At 36.1% G+C, this 22,751-nt stretch overlaps 3 protein-coding genes across 3 annotated transcripts; all 3 read right to left on the reverse strand.

Moving 5' to 3' along the window:
- Positions 1–539: 539 nt before the first annotated feature.
- On the reverse strand, positions 540–5,338 carry LOC141833693 (CMP-sialic acid transporter 2-like). The gene is made up of 15 exons (XM_074721181.1): positions 5,241–5,338; positions 4,832–4,895; positions 4,676–4,733; positions 4,424–4,535; positions 4,158–4,237; positions 3,569–3,644; positions 3,394–3,494; positions 2,258–2,329; positions 2,125–2,173; positions 1,982–2,023; positions 1,683–1,804; positions 1,520–1,579; positions 1,394–1,442; positions 1,053–1,147; positions 540–887 (listed from the first exon to the last, which is right to left on the reverse strand). Exons 1-15 carry the CDS (start codon positions 5,265–5,267, stop codon positions 830–832), a joined length of 1,065 nt encoding a protein of 354 aa, XP_074577282.1. The 5' UTR covers positions 5,268–5,338; the 3' UTR covers positions 540–829.
- Positions 5,339–5,879: 541 nt separating this feature from the next.
- Positions 5,880–12,019, reverse strand: LOC141834117 (putative plastid-lipid-associated protein 13, chloroplastic). Its single transcript, XM_074721566.1, has 7 exons — positions 11,740–12,019; positions 9,607–9,728; positions 9,285–9,368; positions 8,952–9,048; positions 8,050–8,266; positions 6,687–6,739; positions 5,880–6,180 (listed from the first exon to the last, which is right to left on the reverse strand). Exons 1-7 carry the CDS (start codon positions 11,971–11,973, stop codon positions 6,079–6,081), a joined length of 909 nt encoding a protein of 302 aa, XP_074577667.1. The 5' UTR covers positions 11,974–12,019; the 3' UTR covers positions 5,880–6,078.
- Positions 12,020–12,397: 378 nt separating this feature from the next.
- LOC141833226 (zinc finger CCCH domain-containing protein 14-like) lies at positions 12,398–16,792 on the reverse strand. Its single transcript, XM_074720613.1, has 3 exons — positions 16,562–16,792; positions 15,357–15,417; positions 12,398–13,468 (listed from the first exon to the last, which is right to left on the reverse strand). Exons 1-3 carry the CDS (start codon positions 16,632–16,634, stop codon positions 12,706–12,708), a joined length of 897 nt encoding a protein of 298 aa, XP_074576714.1. The 5' UTR covers positions 16,635–16,792; the 3' UTR covers positions 12,398–12,705.
- Positions 16,793–22,751: the final 5,959 nt, after the last annotated feature.

A 22,751-nucleotide genomic window follows, 5' to 3' on the forward strand; every position in this document is an offset into this window, starting at 1 on the left:
ATAAAAAACACTAAATAAATAAAGGGTAAGTACCTTAATTTTTTTAAATAAAAAATATACTCTCTATAATTATTTAAATTATATAAAAATAATATAAATAATTATTTAAGCTAATTAATATGATTTTTAAAAAATTATATAATACAGCCAAACTAACCTCTTAAAAATTTATACCAATTTTACTGACAAAAAAAATATCATAATATAGGAAATTTAGAGGCCGAAGTGACTACTCTAAACTAACTCATCTTGACGAGCCAATTAGAGTTCAACCGATTCAAACTTGGACAATTAAGAACAATGATATATAGTATGAAAAAGTCCAACATGAAACCAACATGACACACTGCATACAGTAGATCCCATATCCATGTAGTAGGACCCACAAATATACATTTAAGTGTGTCATGTTGATTTCATGTTGAATTTTTTCATGCTACATATTATTTCTCGACAATTAAACACCTCCAATTCGATCGAACTCGAACTACTTTAGATAAATGACACTCAATTAAGCATAAAAATCAAAGTCAAGGTGGAAATGCTAGCAAACCCCACCATAATAAGCTACAACCTTTAACAATCTAACAAAAACTCCCTCTTTACAACATTTTAAGTATAAGGAATATGAATATACAAGATTGTCTAATCACTCAATTAACAATTTGTCAAAAGGCTAAGGAGCATTCTTCTCAGTGATTTCTCTCCAATGATACAAGTTCTTGTGTGTTTCATTTCTAGATTTTGTTAAAACAATCTCGAGTTGATGCACAAAACTTGGTAGATGGAGTTTGTTTCAACTTCTTGACGTTCCCAGCAAAAGCTTGCTTCACTTTTGCGGTTGTAGTTTCCCAATCGAGTGCAAGTACACCGAGACAGAAACAACCCTAAAACAAAACAACCAATGAATTCTGATGCATATACAAGAATGCATGTAGGCCTGGATTTGAACATGGTGTTGAAGGAAATTAGCAACATAGTTGACTTCTAGCCTCATCAGTTTGTCAATTAAAAATGGAAGCAAAGAGTTGCAGAGAGACATGGATGCTTACGTGGAGCCGAGGAAGAAGGCGAGTGACAGATGAAAGCCAAAAAGGAACACTGACACAACGGCCGTTAGAAGCATTGCGACTGAAGTGGAATATACCTGCAAGTAAGGGGTGTCGAAACAGTCAGGGAAACACTTGTGCTGGCTAGTTATAGGGGGTTAGGGCATAGTCACTCCCAAATTTGTTTTGCATCATAACAACTTAGGCACAGAATATTCAAATTTTCTCTTGAAAACGAGTGGTTTCATATATTAATTAATGATATGGATGTTGTGTTTATCGTTCAAACTACTTCATTTATAGGGTTTAATACATGTCATAACGAAACGTAGAGGTGCTTTTACCTTCACAATGTTATCAGCATATTTCATAACCATTGAAACTGCGATCCCACTGCAAAGGAAACACCAGATTCAGTGAAGTGCAGGAAAAGATATCAGATAACTGAACTGGAATCATAGAATATCTACCTGAGTGCATGATTCAAAATCATACAAACTGTAATGAAGGAATAACCATGAAAGAATCCTCTGCAAAGAAACAAATTGCCCGATCAAGTCCTAGATGACGGTTCTAGATCAGATAATTGGCTGGTGACATTGAGGAAGTGGAAATAAAAAGTTTGCATATTACTTGTTCATAACTTCATCATAGTCCTGGACGCAAATTGCAATTAGATTAAAAACCATCCCGAATATGTATAACCAGAAATTCTGCACATTAATATTTCTCGAAGGGCGTTTCTTAATAATAGCCTGCAAGTTGAAAACAGAGAGAATTCTTGTTGCTTAGCATTGATAGATCCTGTTTACCACAAACATGAGTGGAGATGCAGAGCACAAACACACGATACCATAGCCATAACACATAGAGGTCACAATTAATTGGGGTCATACACTAACATTGCACAACTGATCAGACATAGAATATACCTCTGTGTACACCCCAGCAAAGCCACTTAGAAGTGCCATAACCTGGAAGAAAATTTTCATATGTTGAAATCAGACTGAAGAGTCAAGATCGATGCTTAGAAGGGAAAGGTAGATACAAACAGAATGGTTAGTTTAAGACTCACAATGGCCATCAACCAACCTTGGATTGGAGTTTGAAGAACCCGATCAGAACTGCACAAAAGACGGCATTAAAATACAAATTGGGACCAATGAGGCAAAAGTTAGTGTAGCAGTGGTCAAGTATATTATGCCTACTTGGAATTCAGCTGAGCTGTTGTGCATCCTGCACATAACAAAATAAAAGCCGCCCACTGAATTTCACTTAACCTGAAACAAAGAATTACCATAGTTAAGCAACAATCACTGAATTTTTCATACATATTTATGTTTGATTGTGAAGATGGGGACAAATACAATAGTTACATTCTATCCAACTTAGTGCACAGCTACATAACAAATTTGTAACTTGAACCAAGGATTGTAGTCACACAGGATTTGGTCGGATGTGGAGATTTCCATGTATTATTTTATTTATTCATTTTAAACTACTGACCATTTTGAGATGATAAAATTAGAATATCCTTCATATTTGAAACTGTTAAGCAAAAAATGATTCAATTGAGGAATAAGTGGAAAAGGGATCACTTTTGGAACCATATTTCCAAATTCCCATCTGATTACTACCAAGAATCAGTGTCAGAATACACAATTTACAGCAGAACACAGGAACATAAGATAAAAGTGAAAACACCAACTTCAATAAATGTCTGGAACACAATTATTACCAGATTCCTGGAGGTTTGATCAATAATAGACTTTTCCCTTCTTTAGTTCAATCGTCACAGTTTGTGAAATGTGAGCAAATAAAGAAATAAAGTACTAGCTGTACAAGGATCAACATGAAGGAATATCATCATTTTTTTTTCACATGACACATGAAATTTAGTTCTTCTGGAATTAATGCTTGATGAGTGGTGGGGGGTGGGGGCTTCAAACTCACCGGTCCATGTCTATGTTCAGAAAATGGCCTCGTCACTTCACTTTTACAATGAAACTTTGATACAAAAATTATCATACAACTAAAGGTTTTCAGGGTAATGATAAGACATTGGCTTTCAATTGATGTGAATAAAACAAAGCAATTTTCTTGATTATTAAAATGTCAATTGATAACTATATGGATGTCATAAAGAACATCATTTAGGAACTCAAGAAAAAAATGTTACAAGAAATTGGTCGCAAAAGTTGCATAGTAGACGACAGTTGCAAAATATAGATGATTAATGAACACTAAATGGAGTCAAAACAGTTGGAATTGTCCATCAAAATGAAGAAGATGAACTTTTATGGGAGATGATTAGATGGTAACTTTTACCAAATATATTTCTTACTTCTTCTTCAAAATGATACGGTATAAAATACCAGTGCTGATGATATTCAGGTTCTTCAATATCTGGTAAGCAGGAGCATCCACATATGCAAAGATGTAATACTGTTTGCATAAAGTATCATTAGATCTATATATTCTGATTCAAATCCCCCTACAAGAGAAGAAAACTTGCATACCTGCATTAAATTTTTAACAAGATATAGTAACGCAGGGATTGGATAAACACTGACTTCACCAAAAGTTGTAGCTAACCTAAAATCATTAGATCAAAAGAAACAATTAGTTAGGAGTAAGAAATACAATCACAGGACATATCACTAGTGAGGATGAAGTAAATCATTAAAGATATTAGCACATTGACCAAGAAATCAGTAGACTTGTTTTATATATTAAAATAATCTTGAAGGAAGGCATTTTTATATCAAGAACATAAACAAAGAGACATTATAAATGCAAAATATGATGATCAAAACAAAACAAGAATTTGAGGATAGTACATGATAACATGTTTCTTGTAACTTGTTTCAAATGTTACATAGTAGACGACAGTTGCAAATGTTACAAGAATTTAACATGTTTCTGATCAACCAACTAAATCAAACTAAAATTTCCTAAAGACTGCTGTAAACCCTTCTCAGCAATGATTCAAAGTTCTAAAACCAACATACAAAAAGGGGAAGGAAAATGTATGCACTTGGTGATCCTTGAAATATTCAAATGTCGATGTATTAGTATCAAAAAATTCATAGTCAAGATGTAGCTTACTTATTGTCAGCTGTAACTCCATGACTATTCCAGATTCTAACCAGTGCTGCAAGTGAGAAGACGCATTTTAAAGCCTCCACCTATCAAACATAAGGAAAATGCAGCATATGCTTATGATATTTCTCTGCCATATCACTTTAATGAGTCATATTGAATTTTGATTTTGTCAACATAGTATAACAAAATCTGCTATGCTTTTACATGCCAAAGAGATATACTGTTACTTGGGTTGTGTGGCTAAAATTGGTTTCACATTCTACACTCACCGAAAAATTGGCCGTGGTTACACTGTAGTCATATTTTCCAGCTCTTTTAGACCACACAATGAGTATTGCTTGTGAGCTTGTAAGTAATGTCAATGCAAGCGTGACAACTGACCTGAGGATGCAGTAAAGTTAGAGTTTTGCACAACAGAACTACAGAAGATAATCTACATATTCTACAAGATAAAGTCATAGCATACAATTTTGTATATTCTTAACTTAGTATTACTTCCATGAAAAAAAAAGATTTATTACTTTAGCTTCCAATTAGGTCTGTTGATAGTGACAGCTCCAGAGTTAGACACATTATCAACTGTATTGCGGAAAATCACAGTTAATCATAGGGAGGACATTAATGTAATTATATGAAACCAATGTTTCAGGATGTCATCTTGGAGTTGAAAAGCATACCTCCAGAGAAAGGCTTCCCATATTGACTCTCCACATCGGTCTGCGGTTTACCATCATAATCTTCCTGCAAGTTACCAAATCATGTAGGTCAGTAGATTCAAGGAGAAGCCATTGAGAATAATCATCGAATTTAATCGACGAAATCAAGTTGAGAATCCCTATTCTAATAAGAGCAAATGCGCAAAACCAAAAGGCGTGCGCTTTGTTCCGGGGAAATCACGGAACCAACCACCACATTTCGGATCCAGTAAGAGAAATATCTCAAACACAGAAAAGCAAACAAAGATCGGACATTCCTCCAATGAAACCCTTCCTTTTCTGTTAATTCTGTAAGGTTCCGAAGAGATCTAGAGCGGCCGACGCCAGATTAACTTACCCAAATGCAATTGAATAGCGATGAAATCCTTACCTGGTCCTTGATTCTTCTATACTCCATCTCCGAACGATGAACGAGCGCTGCGAGCAGATCGGCTGGCTTTCTGTTTGGCTCAGTGATGGATCTGTCGTTCTCTCTCACTCTCGCGCTGGCGCTTCCCCGTCACCGACTCTTATTTATCGGATGGGATGGTATTTCACTTGACACCCCAATTTTTCACTTTTTTCAAAAAAAAAAAAATAGCATTCAAGCCCTCCCTTGTATTTATGTTTTATCAAAATATCCATTAAGTTTTTAGAGTCTCATTATTTCACCTCTAAAAATTAATATTATTTGTCATATCATTTTTTTATAAATAAAATAGCAATATTGATTATTAGAGTATGAATTAATATTTGTTTGAAGGCATTAATAGTTTCCCACCGATTTTAAAATATAAGATAAATTATCGGCGAAACAAAAATTAATTTAAATATAATTAATGAAACCTAAATTTTTATTCTATAAACCAAACCAAACCAAACGAAAAGAAGAAATACATAATCTATTTAACTCGTGATTTATGCCATTTTTAAAAAACAAAAGTTTATAAACGCACCATTAATTCCTTCCCTCTTTCTGCTCAAGTAAACAGGCATTAAAAAAACTCTGGTGTTAATAATCTTTCACACATGCAAAAACAAATTAAATGACATTCTGAGAATAGTAAACGTTAAGGAATGAGCAATCATCTCTAAGCAACATAAGCAGGGAATTTAGTTGTCTCAACAAAAAATATATATTTTATATGCAATATTTTTATTGTAGGAACATAACAATTACTGGTATTTTACATGGGGATGCCTTTGGCAGAGGTCTTTGAGCCAAAAATTCAACTTTCATACTCTGACATCACTGCATCTGATTGCGTCGATCCTGGAGAACCTTCCAGTCTTGTAAGAACATCAGGAGCTCCTGCAGAGTCTCTTATGATCTGAAGGCAGAGTCAAAGAGATGTCGGTTTTCAGTTTTTTTGGTAGCTAAAGTTGAATCTGTTTAAGAGTTCTAACAATTTAGCGAGAACAAACATTCGATCGGCGACCTTAAGCACACAATATGCATGAGGCATTATCAGGTTTAGCGATCAATTCAGCAGAAGAATGCAATAGATTCTGAAGAAAAGTGTTCATCCAGATACAGTGTAGTAATTTGTTTATTTGAACTTGAAATTTACGAAGAACAGAATAAGTGATGACCAAGGCAGCTGGACGAAATCACCATTGAGCAAAATGACCAACTGGCTGGACGAAATCAAAAACATGGTTTAAAATTTAAACTATATGAACAGTAGATAAGCCACAATGTATCATCCAGCAATGAATACTCAATCACTTGAATGTTTGCTAAAAAAATTAATAAAGAAACGATCGACAAACCATCTTGAGAATTCCATATGAGATGTGTTATTGTTGTGATTCATGGGCATGACATGTTACTTACCAATATTTCTTCATCCAAGTAGGAAATCATAAACATTCGCTGAAAAGTTCCACCTGATGAGATAAAAGGTTGATCTCAGCACTGGCAATTTAAGCAAACAGATAGCAAATTTGAAAAAGGAATACTCAATGTACTGAAGCTTCATCAATGTACTGAAGAACTACTCAATTTGCAGAGGATAAAGTATTAAAGAGGCATAGACAATAATAGGTTTGCTGAAGTCATAGCAAAACATAAGTTCTACTGACACCAACTTCAAAGAATTATAAAAGCTCATTCTACATCCAAATTAAGAAATGATGTTCTGACCTCACAAGTCTTCGGAATATCAAAAGGCATGGAAATCATACATGAGATTGATGTTCTTCAAAAAAAAAAAAAAAAAAATCTAACTAGCAAATGATGCACAGAGTGAATACAAGTGTCAATTGGAGTCCAAAGGCAACTCAGTTAAGATGCAATACTTATAAGCTTATATTTAAAATTTGCAATACAAATTTGCTAATAATAGCTCCTTTGAATTTTGGCGTTAAAAGCATAGATGCTACATTAAGTGTATTTCTCCACCTTACATTATGTTCTCCAAGTATAGTCATCGTGGATACATTCTTCCATCTCTCTCTAGTATATAGACATTCTAGGAAAGAAATGTGCTATCTTTACTGGTGTTTGTAAAAAAAAACTTGTAAAATATAAATCAGGCGAGAGTTAAGCAATGCTATTTGCCTTTTCAAAATTCAAGTAAGAACCCAAACAACCAGGGATGAACATCATTAAGCAGTCAACGAATAGCTCTACTATCAAGAAAAATGACATTCTTGTATGGGCAAGATCTTCAGTATTTATGAAAAAAAATTGCAAATAACTTCTAAAGCATAATCAGGAGGATCTATGAGGAAATACAAGCAGTATGCGTAAAAGTGTCCAACATCTATATTTAATCGAGGAAGGGAAACCATAGTGAAACCAATCTGATTGTTGGACACCAGCTAACCAAAAGGGGCCATGTGGTTGTCACAGAGAAATCTATTTTACCTTCGTGTACTGTGGATGCGAAGAATTAGAAATGGGAAGACTAAAAAAATACTAAAGTGATATTTAACAGAGTACTTTTGGTAAATAGGCCAAGGAATTTAATCAAAGTTGATTAACTCAGCGCCATCCTAGCATGGAGTTATTCCAAAACAATTGAGCTGGGTGATGATAACCAAATCTGGGTAAGAAAACTAAGGCACCAACCCACATAACATCCAATATTTCATGCATCAGAGTCGTAGTTGTGGGACCAAATTAAGTATATTCTGACACTCATTCCAGAGAAACCTAAGTGCATGTAATTGACTTCTAATTCAACTGGAATTACTTAGTGGGATCTTCAGTCCATTCGCAAAGGCATCTCTAATCGGCAGTGGAAGTTGCTCCAAAACACCAGTTGCTTGTCCAAAAGGGCCTTTCAACTGTTCCGGTACAGCGTCTTGGCTAACTATTGGTGTATCCAACACTGCCTCAACATACTCTTCTTTCATCCGCATAGGACCTTCTAATGCCAATTTGGTGGTTAGAAAGAGCTTGCTTTCTATCTGCAGAAAGTTGCACATCAAGATCATTAAGAAAGTAAATGAATATTATGGCAAAAAGTATAATTGTAAAAATGCTCAAAAAGATCAAAAAGCAAGCAGAACCATAGCAAGAAAACCTTCCATTCACAAATGCTGCTGCTAGCTTTAAGAATGATGTAATAAGCATTACATATTGCTTGTCTATGTTGGAAGTTAAACATCAAATGAAGCTTTAAATGAAATTGATCTTGCAATAACCAATGTCAACATGGCTATAAGAAGCAACACTCCACAATACCAAAATAAACAGTGAAATTTAAGACAAAATATCCGGCAAGAAGAAATGTAAGAAGATATAATTTAACCACAAGAGAGATGTCTGATGGGTCAATTCCAAGTGTTACTCTTATTCAAATCATGGATAAAATGATTAAAGCACAGAAAATCAGCTAAGCTGAACTTTCACTAACCGTGAAGTTGCAACCAAGGAAATGGTTAGTTAGAAAAAGCCTAGATTGATGAATATTTAATTAGAAAACAGTTTCCCTGTCCAGACCATTCGATTGAAACTACAACTTGAAGTGATCTATCTTTAAGTTTTGACTACAAGAATAGAAGGAATATATGATAGCCAATTCCTTGACCATGGATATGCATGGCAAAAATTGAAATTCTTTAAACATGAAGATGTTTTATTGCGGCTTACAGAGTTGAAAAACCTAAAATTTGCTGTGATATTTGAGTATCCATCCTTTAACAGCAAATCCAAGCCTAATAAATTGGCTAGAGTTGCAGGTGATCTCCTGAAAATATTAAATTTTGCATTAGCATGTGTCCAACAATGTTTATATTGTTATCAAAGACTATAACCATGTTATATAGCTACTATGCCTCTTGTCTATATGAGCACAAACCAACTCAAAAAATTAGTGATAATAGTGAACCAGTGCGCATATGTTCTTCATCCACATGATAGGAAAATGGTTAGGCTCCACTTACACAACCAGATGGATAATGTTTCAAATAAAGAGAATCTTACTCAAACACAAATTTTGCAGCAAATGATGCGGGGCTTCCAGCACTAAACCACTCAAAGTTCCAACGGCCATCCAAAAAGGGTGATCTGAAAAAAAATGATGAGCAATAATGCAAAAAGAAATGTAAGAAAAACAAGTTATTCATTTATTAGATATAAGCTGATAGGAAATTTAATTTAATGTCTATAAACAAGAGAGAAAGTTTATTGTTAGTCCTTTTTACCAACTGCTTCAGAAAATGGTAATTATTTTTGTTGATCGATTCCAAAAGGATAACAACTGATCCTTACAACTGTTGTAAACTCTCTTCACGAGTAAACATACGTCGTAGGACGGGCAGTGGGATTTAGTCGCTCGAGACCAACTATTCGTTCATTTACATCAATCCGCTGCATCTCTGTTGTCTTCCCACCAATCAACGACTGGAAGCCACCGGCATCCCTGAACTGAAATTATAAACATAAATCAAGCAACTGAGATATTTTAAAGATGTCAGAATGTAAAAGAGCAAGAAAATATGTCAGCATGATATGCATACTTAAAATGAGCAGAAAAACAAATGCAAATTTAGAACACAAAAAAGATATGTCAGAATTAGAAAGGTGGTAAGAATCATAAAACCTCATATTGTCATTTAAAAATTTTAAAAGAGTCAAACTTTCCGATGCTAATCTCACTCAGGTAACCAAGGGTGATTTTGTTGCTCTTAGTGTATAAACAAGAAATAAGAAAATGGAGTGTGTCACCACTACATCCTTTTCATAGTTATCAATGGTGGCACATTTAGTTATTTCAAAGGAGCTCGACAATTGCGATAGGGAGATCCGCTATCACCTTATCTGTTTGGGATCTGCATCAAGGTATTCAGGAGGATGCTGCAGCAACACACAACCCGAAATGTGGGCATCTCAGGCTGGCTCACTGGCTTCCATTCTACGAGTGTTTGGCGAGGCAACAGGGTTTCATGTTAACCGCATGAAGTCCAACATATATATGGCTGGGGTTGACAATCAGACGCGCAGTCAGCTTCTGTCTATCACCGGCTTCCTAGAGGACACCATGCCATTTCGGTACCTTAGGGTTCTTCTTGCAGCAAAGAGACTCAGGTTGTCTGACTACAATCCACTATTGGATTCACTGATCCGGAGGATTAACTCATGGCCACTGAAGACTTAATCCTATGCAGTGAAGGTGCAACTCATCACTTCAGTCATGTAGGGAGTGGAGTGCTTCTGGTTGCCCATCCTCCCGCTGTCGCATGGTGTCATTGACCGTACCTACAACATTTTCCGAGCTTTTATGTGGACTTCTAAGCATCCACTTGTATCATGAGCAGAGATGTGAAACCCAAGTAGGAAGGGGGCTTAGAATCTACGACTTGAAGGCATGGAACATTACACTCTTGGCCAAGGTATTATGACAGATACAAGATGAGCAAGATGCGCATTGAATTAAGTGGATGCATCATACCTACAAGAGAAGGACTTGGCAGGCTACACACTTAGATTCCCCTCATGCGTCTCTTGCAGATAGGGGATCTTATACTGGCAGATTCTCGGTCCCCAGAGGATGCTAGGCAAATACTGACAAGCTGATTTGTACAGGGTGATGATGGCGCAATGAAGGTGTATGACTTCTTCAGACGGCCTAACCCCAAGAAGCTGTGGGCGGGGTGGGCAGGGTACAATGTTGAAGACTTACTTACAGCCAAGTCATGTAGTTACCCTTTGGATGTTGGCTCAGAGAAGGCTTCCCACAAGAGATAGGTAGGATTACCTTGAGGACCGACTGTGCACTTTTTGTGGGAGGATATGCAGGAGCATCTAATTTTCAGATGCCCCCCTATTGAAGAGTTGTGGAGGAGGATCAGAGCTTGCCTGCATATGCATCAGGAGATGTCCACCTATCAACAGATGCTCTGAGTCCTGAAGCAACATTACAGAGAACTAGGGCCTTGACGAAAGTGAGACACCTAGCCATGACATCCATGATATACCATGTGTGGATGGCTAGGAATAGTAGTTTTTTTTTTTGTGAGGGATGTAGATAGGATCTTCATGAGTGTGCAAGTACATATATACCAATTTTTGGGCATCTACTCTGATCTGGTATTACATCAGACATAAAAAGATCCTGATGATCACCACTGTACATTTTGCCTCATGATATATACTTTTCATAAGAACTTCCAAAAAGAATGGAATATTTTACCCAGGTTAATCCCATTCGGTAAGAAATCCGAATTCAAACTTCCTACTGTAGAAACAAACATCTCACGGAAATTAATTCCTGAAATTTCATACGGAACTACTACGGGAACAAAGTGTTCAACAAGCTCAATCCCGTTCCAGTTAAGAAAACAAAATTATTTTATGGTGTAGAAACCGAGCAAGCGTCTGACATATCCTCCTACAGATACTTGTGAAGCGTACAATAAGGAAGGAAAGAAGGACTCACGGCTAGGAGAAGCGATTCCTTGGCAGAGAGGCGCTCCATCTCCCTAGCGTAAGCTGCGGACGGGCCCTGGAAAGTTTGTTGCTGCACCATGGCCCGAAACCGCCCGACCGCAAGGTGGCACTGGCGGCCAGCAAGTCGGTTCGATCGGCGGATCTTCTCCGGCGCCGGAGCCAGAGGAAGAGAGCGGGCACGGCAGTGAGAGATCCCAGGGATGAAGGAGGTAGCCATCAACATCAACGATGAATGATCGCAGATGGTGGAGGAGCGAGACGAAATCGAAGCCCTAGAAGCGAAGCGAGAGCTTCCTAGCGACGTGGAGGACTGTCGTCCTCATTTGCGCCGAAGGGCAAACTTGTCAATGTCGATATAGATCTTGATTTTTTATATTTACAATTATATTGCATTAAAATATATTACAACATAAAAAGATTGGAATTTACATATTAATTCAAAATTAAATGAGAAATATGAATTTCCGCACCCAACCAAATCATAAATACTCGAATAAACAGCAACGAGAGATAACTAATAAATGCGTATGGAATATATTAAAATTTGTATTCTTTTCACTAATTTTTGAAACACTGTAAATAAAAGAATTCAACAACAAAATGATGCCAGTGTCTTATGACATACGCATTAAGTTAAACAAACAAACTTTAGCGAACTAAGAAAACCTGCTGTTTTTAATTTGACTAGCACAAGGATTAAACTTGGCAGCACCAAGAACAGGGAATCAACAAGAACAAAATGTAGCAGTCTTGAATACCAAGAAACTGAGTTGACTACCACAAGGATTTAAACTCGTCAGCACCAAGCACAAGGAATCGACAACAACAAAACGTACCAGTTTTAAATAACAGTTAACTAGTCATCAACGGCATAGACGTTGAGCATTGCAGATGACCCTAACTCAGTATCCAATAAACAGAAACAAATCGCTCAGTACTTGGGTCAAAAGAAATCTCATGCAGGTGCCTTGCGAAGCTCATTTTCACCGTGTGCAAAATGGCACCGGTCGCCGAAAGTGCAAGACCCTTTGGTAAAGTTGTCGCAGATTTTAGTTTTGAAGTTGCTTCCCGGGCCTGCTGGGACTGAAGGAGCTGGATTCCTGAGTGGTAGTTTGGCGCTAGCAGAGATGTTGACAATTAGCTCTCTTACCATAACACTAGCCTGATTAATTTGATCGAAGGTTCCCTCCATCTCAATGTTTTTTAGGTTCGCATCTGACTCATGGTCACGTATGGATAGCTTGGCACCCGTCACACGGCATATCTGCTTCGTGTTGACTCCACCCTTCCCGATGATCGCACCAGCAAGGGATGCATCCACACTGATCTTTGCAGTAGCAGAGGCACCGAAGCTAGTGGCAGGATCTACACCAGGGGGCACGTGGTCAAACCTTGCCCCTAGTCCTCCCCCCAGAGGAGGGGGCGCTGCAATCGGAGCGTCTTTGGATGATAGTACCGACTTGCCGAGCTCCCGTTCACCATGGGCAAAATGGCATCTTTCCCCGAATTTGCAGCCTTCAGCAGTGTTATATTTGTTGCACATACGGGTCTTCACAACTGGCGAAGCACCATTGTGGAAGGGTGGGGGAGCGACTGGGTTCCATGCAGCAGGTGCCAGAGCAGGGTTGCCTAGGTTCGTCAACTGTTGCACGGCCTGAAGGCCACCAGGGAAATAATGCAGAAAATGACAACCCTCTCCATACGGGCAACCAGAAGTGCTGCAGAGTAGTCATTCACAGATTAAAAAGATGCTTGCGTATCAATAAAATTAAATTCATTCTCCAAAGAAATGATAACTTGAACTTAAACGAATGAGCTGCTCAAAGTAATTCTACAAGTACATAAACCCCAGGAAAGGTCAATATTGAATATATATATATATATACAATTTTGATTTAATTTCTACTTTATCTGCTTAATCTAATTTGCTCATACTAAAAAACTATTAAGTGAAAAATGGAACGGTGAACAACCACTACTGATGCCAACTCTTGATGAAAAATTACCATTCAATATAAGAAGCAGAAAACTAGAAACAAGCCTACAACTTTTCACAAAGCGCTTGAGTGTCCAAATGGGATCGAAGAATTTAGCATATGGATCCTCACACATTATTTGACAAATATAATATGATTTTCCATATATATGCAAAGTAGTTTTCACCACCAACTTTTATTTGTTCACGAAGTTAAGTATTCACTTAAATGAGAAAAGGAACTAAAATGACAGTAACACCTAAGTGATTTTCACATATTCACTTTTAAGTTACAACTTGAAAAAAAAAAAAGAAGCAGAAAACAGTCAGGGAAAGAGTTTACATCTTTATGCCAACTGGTCACTACACAAACAATCAGTGAAGAAATCAAGTATCTCTATTCTCTGAGTAGTAAAAAACATTTAAGCATAGAATACTCCATTAAGGACTAGCAGAAGCTTACAGGTATTATTATTCAGAACATTGTGATACAGAGTAGCCATAGTATGCAGAGTCACAAAGCTACAAGAACCTTCTGCATGAGCATTTTACAAAGGTATGCATACAAAGGTAAACCTATTATGCACTCTGAGTCTGAGCTTAGGTCAGTGATTGTACATTCCTATGTTCAGTGGCTAATAATGATGACAATTCTTTTGTAAACATAATTCAGTATAAGAATAAGATATGCCCGCACCTACTATGAAAATTGCATAAGGGAACCAAAGAAAGCAAAAGAAATAAAAATGCAGTCCAGTTATTTCCATAAAGGTTTAGCTACATATTTCAAACCACACTGTACATGAGTTTCATTTGGTCAAATTGAACAATATTTTGCCTGCTTTAACCAGCAAAGAGGTAGTAGTTGTTAGGCTTTAAAAAAACAGGCTAGATCAGAACTAGCTATCTTTACAAAAAGAGGCACAGACAATCAAGATTACTTTCTTATACTTTATCCTACTCAATGCAAGACAGGTAGAGCAACTTAAGAATCACTTTCTGTATGGACATACAATCAAACTTCTTATCAGACTTGGAGGTCAGACTATCAGCACTACAGTGAGATAGATAATAGTAGAAACTCAAAAAGTGACTATTACTTGATTGCTGATAAGAAATAGAAGGCATGAGCACAACTTCTTTAAGGTTATAAATAGTTAATATTCAGTTATTTTGGTTTAAATACAAACCTTTAAAATTGACACCTTGAGATAATATAACAAAATTGTCATTTGTTAAGAAAAAACTGATGCATGGAGATTAAGAATTAATCCAATAAAAGTAATCATAGAGCATAGAAATCAGAATGATTAAAGTACAGATCAAAAAACAACAAGGTAAAATTTTAAAGTTAAAAACATGTTAAAAACACAAAATTGGCATCATTTGTAGTTGCAACAAATTTGCACATTGCTTCAGAATTTAAGTGACCAAAGTATTCTTGCAATTACCAATTTACTTTACTCAGTACCATTAACTTGCTTAGAGAACATAAACCTGTATCACAATCTTAAAATAACTGTTGGATTAGCACTAAATAATTAGTTCATGAAGCAAATAAATTTAATTGCTATATAAGTTACAATAAAAGAATTCCATGGTGTAGATTTTAGATAAGTTAAGATTAGAACCTGAAAAACTTGGTGCATGGCTTGGATTTGCCTCCTATACCAGGTTGAAATGAGTCCATTTCTGTATGAAATTGATTATTTGTCCTCAGTTAAGTTATGATCATTTACTAGTCTTTATTTCAAATATAGATTTGATAGATTAACATATGATTAAGACATATAAACAAGTAGGGCAAGAGGTTTTAATAAACATGAAAGCTTTAAATACAAATATGCATAGTCGATTAAATGTTTTAAAATTTTGATGCAAGTTTTAAACCAACTTCTATACCTGAGTCACAACTTTAGCATAAACTAGATTTCATTAATGCCATATTAATTGGGTGTCTCATGATTGATAGGAACTTCAAGGATTAAGAAGCATAAAGATATTACATTTTAAATGGTGAAGTTGAACAATGCTCATAATTTTAGGCGACAAATCTTAAGACTCCAAAATTTTGAAATTTCAGACAAAGTTTTAACTTCAAAGATCAAAATGATATCTATGCAAGGAAAAAGATTGTGAAACCTATCCCAATAAATATACATTTTAATGCACGCATTTCTCATCTCATCCACACTTTCTAATTGGAACTAAAGAAACAACAGAGGGCAACGAATTTAAATTATGAAGTCACCTTTATGAATAAAACCACTGTTAAAATACCATGCTAGTTACGTTATAATTTGTAAGTTCCCAAATAAATGTACATTCACTTGTAACTACTCATTCTTTGATAAAGAAAATTATGAATTACAAGCATTCGAAAGACAATAGAGGTTCAGTTTGTCAATCGCATCTTCAGCAATAAATAATTGCCTGCATCTTTATTTTTTAAAAAAAAAATCATTCACATCGAAATAACAAGCTGAAAATTGGCTTTGATTTGGTAAACACTATATATTGCATAAATCATCAAAGAGAGAAACAATTGAGAATGCTGATAAAAAATTTGGAATGCAGGAATTGCCTCATTCAAGTAAGTTAGCCAATATGATATGTGTAGAAGGAGCATTAGATGGAATGGAGAAAAAAGCACCATTTCTACATATAAGATGAATAATAGAAGAAAACAAAAAAAAATGATCATGAATCGGCCAGATCAAGGCGCCTTTATAATGGTACAAGGTAACGTCAACCCCGGTACTCTGTTAAGGAATATTAACGCTCATCTAACCTCGTTGAGAAAGCATAAGAGGACACATAAATCAAGAAAATTTACCTTTATTCCGCTTCGATCCAACGCCATTTCCGTTGGCGGCATCCGGCCTCCCTCTCTTGCGAGACGCATCCATAGCGACAGCGAGTGGATGTAAATCACGAGACGGGGAGAATCAGAATGCTCGCAGTGAGAAGGAAGATAGAGAAGGAGAGGAATCGGCCGAAACCCTAACTAGGGTTTGCGCGAGAGCAGGACGGCGGAGCCTCCAGACAAAGCGAACGAGATAGAGAGAGAGAGAGAGGACTGGAAGTGGAAGACAGCTGGGCACGATGAGGCACCTTACAGCACGAATTCGGATCGTCGTAATCGGATTCGGATCTTGAGGTATTAAATGCCGCGCCGCTTTCATAATATTAAAAAAAAATAAACTGCGCAGAGATGGATGCCACGTGGAGAGTTATGGACAGGCTGTCTGTCCATGCCTGATCTAGATCAAAGCTACCGGCCTATTGTTTTGATATTTAAAATATTAAAGTATTTCACCCGTGCAATGCACGGAACGTTATTTTATATAATTAACAATTAAAATTAGTAAGTATGAGTGTTTAAATAAATAATTAAAATACAAATAAACTAAATTGGTTATAGATTGTACAATTAAAAAAAAAATTATAAATTTTAAAAAACTTCCTTAAATACAACGTTTATTGTTGAATTTTTCTGTTTGCTTCACTATTACATATCAAAATTTTTAGACCCATGGGATTCGTAAATCTGGATATAGTGACATACAGCTGACCATGACTAAAAACGGGATTCTTTAAAATAAGTCCTATATGAGACAATGATTGACCTTGACTTTTGTTGATTGTCATTGCGTATGATACAATCAAATGATACTGTCTTCGTTGGAATTTAAAGGGAAGTCTTGGATCAGAAGGAGTCAATGATATTCTTGGAATAATCACTCTATGACCGGCATTACTTCCAGTAAGAATTTGTCTTTCTAAAACATGGTTTCCGAGCCTTGTCACGATCAATCTAGTGCCATTGCATAATCCAAGAGAATGATCTATGTTCCGCAGTAGCATAACCGGAGTTCCAACCTTCAAGTTTAACTCGTGATTTGGTACTCCAGAACATCTTATTCCATTTAAGAATTCAGAGGTATGCACATAATGCATTAGAAAGAGTAAATATTTATATGCGTTCACCCTACAAATATATAGAAAGAGTAAATATTTGTATTTTCTAATAGTAATCAGATATATACGTAGAAATATATATATACAACCTCTTTATCATGAAATACACACTCCAAGCTAAAATCTCTGTTGTTTCCATATGCAGGTAGATCGTAACAACGAACTAATCAGAGTTTCAACGCCCATTGCATTTTTGAAGGGTTAACCACTCAGATGAGATTAAACAGAGGAGCCATTTTTTATTTCAGCCTAAAGTGAGTGAATGAATATATTGTAATCCTAATTTATAGAGTGTGTGCAACCTCACCCTCATTTGTAATATGTGATATTTTTTACCATCAAAGTTATTCAATATATTTAGGAATCTGTATTTTACCATTTAATAATAATAATTCGAGCGATAAAGTTTATGCTTAATATGGATTAAAATGCATTTAAAGATCTGTGATATTAATATGGATGAAAAGTTGTATTATCAATCAATTATAGCTGTGTAAGTTTGTTTCCATATAGATAAATATGTCTATTTATTTAAATGATGTTTAGGCAAAAAAATTTTTAGACAGACAACTCAGTTTATGCTTAATATGGATTAAAATACATTTAAAGATATGTGATATTAATATGGATGAAAAATTGTATTCAATTATAGCTATGTAAGTTTATTTCCATATAGATAAATATGTCTATTTATTAAAATGATGTTTAGGCGGGAAATTTTTTTGACAGACAACTCTGTTTTTATATATATATATATATATATTAAAGTATTTGTAAAAATACTAAAAATTAATAATAAAAAAAGGTTTTATTAAGTATTATTAAAAAATAATATTAATAGTTAATAAATCACATATATACACTATAAAGTAAAATTCCAATTCTCATTTTTATAATAGACTTAGTATATTTAATTTTTAAAATTAAGTGTTAATATGTATATAAGACAAAATGAATACGTTGCGAACTAATCCTTATAAAATTAATCAAAAAGTTCCTTTTATAAAAATCGTCAAATAAACATTCCATTGGCGACATTGAGATAATATCCTTCTTCTTCATCATAATCAATTGTAATTTTTCAATTTATCTCCTTATAGATGATCGTAGAATCGATCGTATAGAATCGTTAGGATGGTAGATTCCATCTTTTACTGGAGGCAAATAAACATTCCATGATATTTTCATCTTAAAAATATTTTTATTTTCAAAATTATTACGGCATCTACAACTAACTACTATAATGTAATAAAATATATATTTTATTATAATCAAAATTATTATTTATAAATATTATTATATCAAAATCTTCTTTACCAACTTGTTCAAAATTACTTAAACTCCATAAAAACTATTTTTACTTTATTAAAATCACTTTAAAATTTTTATAAGTTGTATTAATTATTATAGTTGTTTAAGCAACTACTCAGTCAAATACCATAGATAATTAAACCACCAACTAACGAATGAATTGACATGCATGCTCTCCGGAGATAGCTGTCGGAAGGGAGAAGAGACTTGAAAAGTACTTTGAAATAGAATTAAAATGGCATTGAGGATGAATCCTGACAAATCACTCCGATGCTTAGGTTAAAGTTTTGCAAGAAGGAGAATAATAGCTTAGGAAAAATTAGGATTTTGTGTGTGCATACTTGTGCCCACGAAGGCGAGTGACCTTTTAAAGAGCTATTAACGTGTCTGTTTCCCGGAACATATGCGTCCATTTATGGTCGATTTCCAGATACATGTTATTATTTATGGTCTTTTCCAAGATACTCGCTCCCGCTAGCCACACCTTTTGGAATATGCGATACTATTTTCCCCTATTTACCGGAGAAATAGTCTCGTGGATGAACCAGTCATATAGGCCTAAGCGGGGGCAGACGAGGAGATGAGGTTGACAGTTGAGACCGAGTTAAGATTGAGGTCGGCAGTCGAGGCCAAAGTGAGATCAACAACTGAGATCGAGATGAGGTCGGCAGTTGAGACCGAGTTGGTATTGAGGTCAACAACCCGAGTTGGTATCGAGGTCAACAACCGAGGCTCAAGTAAGGTTGGCAAGCGAGATCAAGATGAGGTCGGCAACTAAGGCCGAGTTGAGATCGATGTTGGTAGCCAGGGCCAAAGTGAGGTCCGTAGCCGAGATCAAGATGAGATCGCCAACTAAGGTCAAGTTGAGATCGAGGTCGGCGGTTGAGGCCCAAGTGAGGTTGACAGTTGAGATTGAGATATGGTTGACAGCTAAGACTGAGTTAAGATCGAGGTGAGCAACCGAGACCAAAGTGAGGTCGATAGACGAGATCGAGATGGGGTCAGTAGTTGAGGCTGAGTTGAGATCGAGATCGGCAGGCAAGGCCAAAGTGAGGTCACCAACTAAGGTCGAGTTGAGATTGAGATCGGCAGCCAAGGTCAAAGTGAGGTCGACAACTGAGATCAAGATGAAGTCAGCAGCTGAGGCAAAGTTGAGATCGAGGTCTGCAGCCGAGGCTAAGATGAGGTCAACAGTTGTGCCCGAGATGAAGTCGGTAGCTAAGACGATGTGAGGTCGGTAGCCGAGGTCGAGTTGAGATTGAGGTCGAGGCCCAAGTGAGGTCGACAACCAAGATTGAGATGAGGTCTACAGCTGAGGCCGAGTTGAGATCAATGTCGACAGTCGAGGCTAAGCTGAGATCAACAACTGAGGCCGAGATAAGGTTGGTAACTAAGCCGAGGTGAGGTCGACGGCTGAGGCCGAGATGAGGTCGGCAACCAAAGTCGAGGGGAGGTCGGCATCTAAGGTTGAGATGAGGTTGGTAGCTAAGCCGATGTGAGATTGGTAGCCAGACCAAGTTGAAGTCGGTAGCTGAGGGCGAGTTTGGATTGAGGTCGGTAGCCGAGTAGCTATCTTATCCTTGAGTTGGTTCGGTTAGACTTGGGTCTATACTAGGCTAAGTCTGATATTCTTGGGATCTCTGGCTTACCTTGACTTTGATTGGCAGTTCAACATAACTCTTGTTCACAAGGGGCATGTGGAGGCTGTAGGTTTTTGCTATATCATATAGTAATTTTGTTTGGAATGAAATCTTATATTTTATCATGTTGTAGTAGTTACATGGTATTATATTTGAGAGGTGTCCTAAGGCAATCGTCTTAGATAATATACTATTAATTGGATAAATAAAATTATTATTTGAATGTACATTCTCTATGTATTTGATTTGATCTTAAATTCAATTAATGAGAACCACAATATAATGTATAGCATGAGAGAAATTATGGTTGGATCACAATTAGTGGGTATCTCTACATGTGTAATTATGTACGTATTAAAATATTTCTTAGTCAATAAATTGATGAAACTAAACATCATTGATTTTGTAAGACTAACATATGTTAGATTCATTGGTTTTACTAAGCAATCAATCCTAACTAGCTAGAAATATTAAGATGTTGAGAGTTAATATATAGATGTTGGTTAAGGATAACTAGTTAATTGGAAATAACCTGCCATGAAACTTCGTATGGTTCTATACAATGTTTATGAAGATCACATTACAGCTCGAGTGTAAGTTTCCTTCGACTTGAGGTATTCAAGTCATCTTGCTCATGAAGACTTATACTTTGACATCTTAAATAAACGTCTCTATGGAGATGTGAATCCGGGATGATTGGGTATAAGTTGAAGTGCCCAAAAGTGATTGAGTAGCCAATAAAGGATTCACCACTCCTTTTATTAGGAGACGTATACCCTATGACCACTTATTAGGATTGTTACTCGTAAGTCTTTGGCTAAAACAAAAACACGTCAAGAGGATGATCCTCTTGAATAGATGTTTTTAGTAATATGAATCCGTAGGATAAGGAACTATTGCTTGGGCTAGGTGTGACGTAGTCAGCCTAGTGTAGACTGATACATAGACCATGTCTTGAACTAAGCGGGTATAATATGAGTGAAAGGAACAGACGCACGAATAACTATAACTGTTGAAGGGTTCAAAAGTGGTTTTAAAAATTATGATTTTTTAATTAATTAGGGTCATGATGTGCTACTAGATGCTACTCATGATCAATCTGTAATTAATGATTAATTATGGACGACAACATAAATAAAAAACATATAAGTCACATGCACTACGAGTTTTTCTAAAAGATATAAAATGAGTTTGAGAATTAAATTCTCAGATTGAGAAAGATTGAATTTAGTTAGACCAAATGAATGGAAAATATAAAAATATGTTGTCAGAACAAAAGCTCGGATGGGCATCCTTCGAAAACAAAATGGACCTTTTTATTTAATTATAAACCAAATTAATTTGATTTTAATTAAAAGTAGTTTAGTTTTGAACCAAACTTAAGAATATCGGTTTAGAGTTTGGGTTAATGGATGTATGTTTTTGGTTAGCAAACTAAACTTATTAGAGATCTATAAATACATCTTTAAAGAAGGGTTATTTAATGGATTAAAAACCTAAAGGTTAGATTTTAAATCAGCCACCATCTCTTCTCTTCTAGCTGCCCAACCCCCTTCTCCTTATTGTCACCACCCACCACTTGGTGGAGTTGTTGTTGCTAGCCAAAGGAGGCTTCTCCTAGCTCAACTTCGACCAAGGTTCCCTCCACGGGTCAGCTATCAGCCTAGGCTAGCCTTCCCCCGAGTCAAAGGAAGCTACAACCGACGGTGGAAGCAAAGAGTAAGAGGAGAAGCAACGATTGTTTCTCCGCCGTAAGGTTTCTTTCTTCCTTCCTCTATAGCCATTGTTTCGGTGGACAATTATTGTTGCCAGAACTCCCACGCCATTAGGTTCGCTGCCCCTTATTGACAATGAACCATTCGACCTTATAATGGTGGTGTAATCACCTCCGTTCAATCCGATTCATATCATTAGGATGTTTTGAGGCATCATACTGAATCAGACCATAGGTCCTCTCTCAGATTGGGTTTCTTTCCTTTGACTAGTATCGAAACGGAGACACGATACGTGACATAGAGAAGTCATTTCAAGAAGATATCGATGTGGATACGAGTAGAGGCAACTTTTTTTAAGGTTACTAGTTGATGTCATTTC

The sequence above is a fragment of the Curcuma longa genome, chromosome 8, assembly GCF_044706935.1.
Source record: "Curcuma longa cultivar G26 ecotype Majalengka, Jawa Barat chromosome 8, ITB_CL_G26_1.1, whole genome shotgun sequence".
In the NCBI taxonomy this organism is placed as follows: Eukaryota; Viridiplantae; Streptophyta; class Magnoliopsida; order Zingiberales; family Zingiberaceae; genus Curcuma; species Curcuma longa.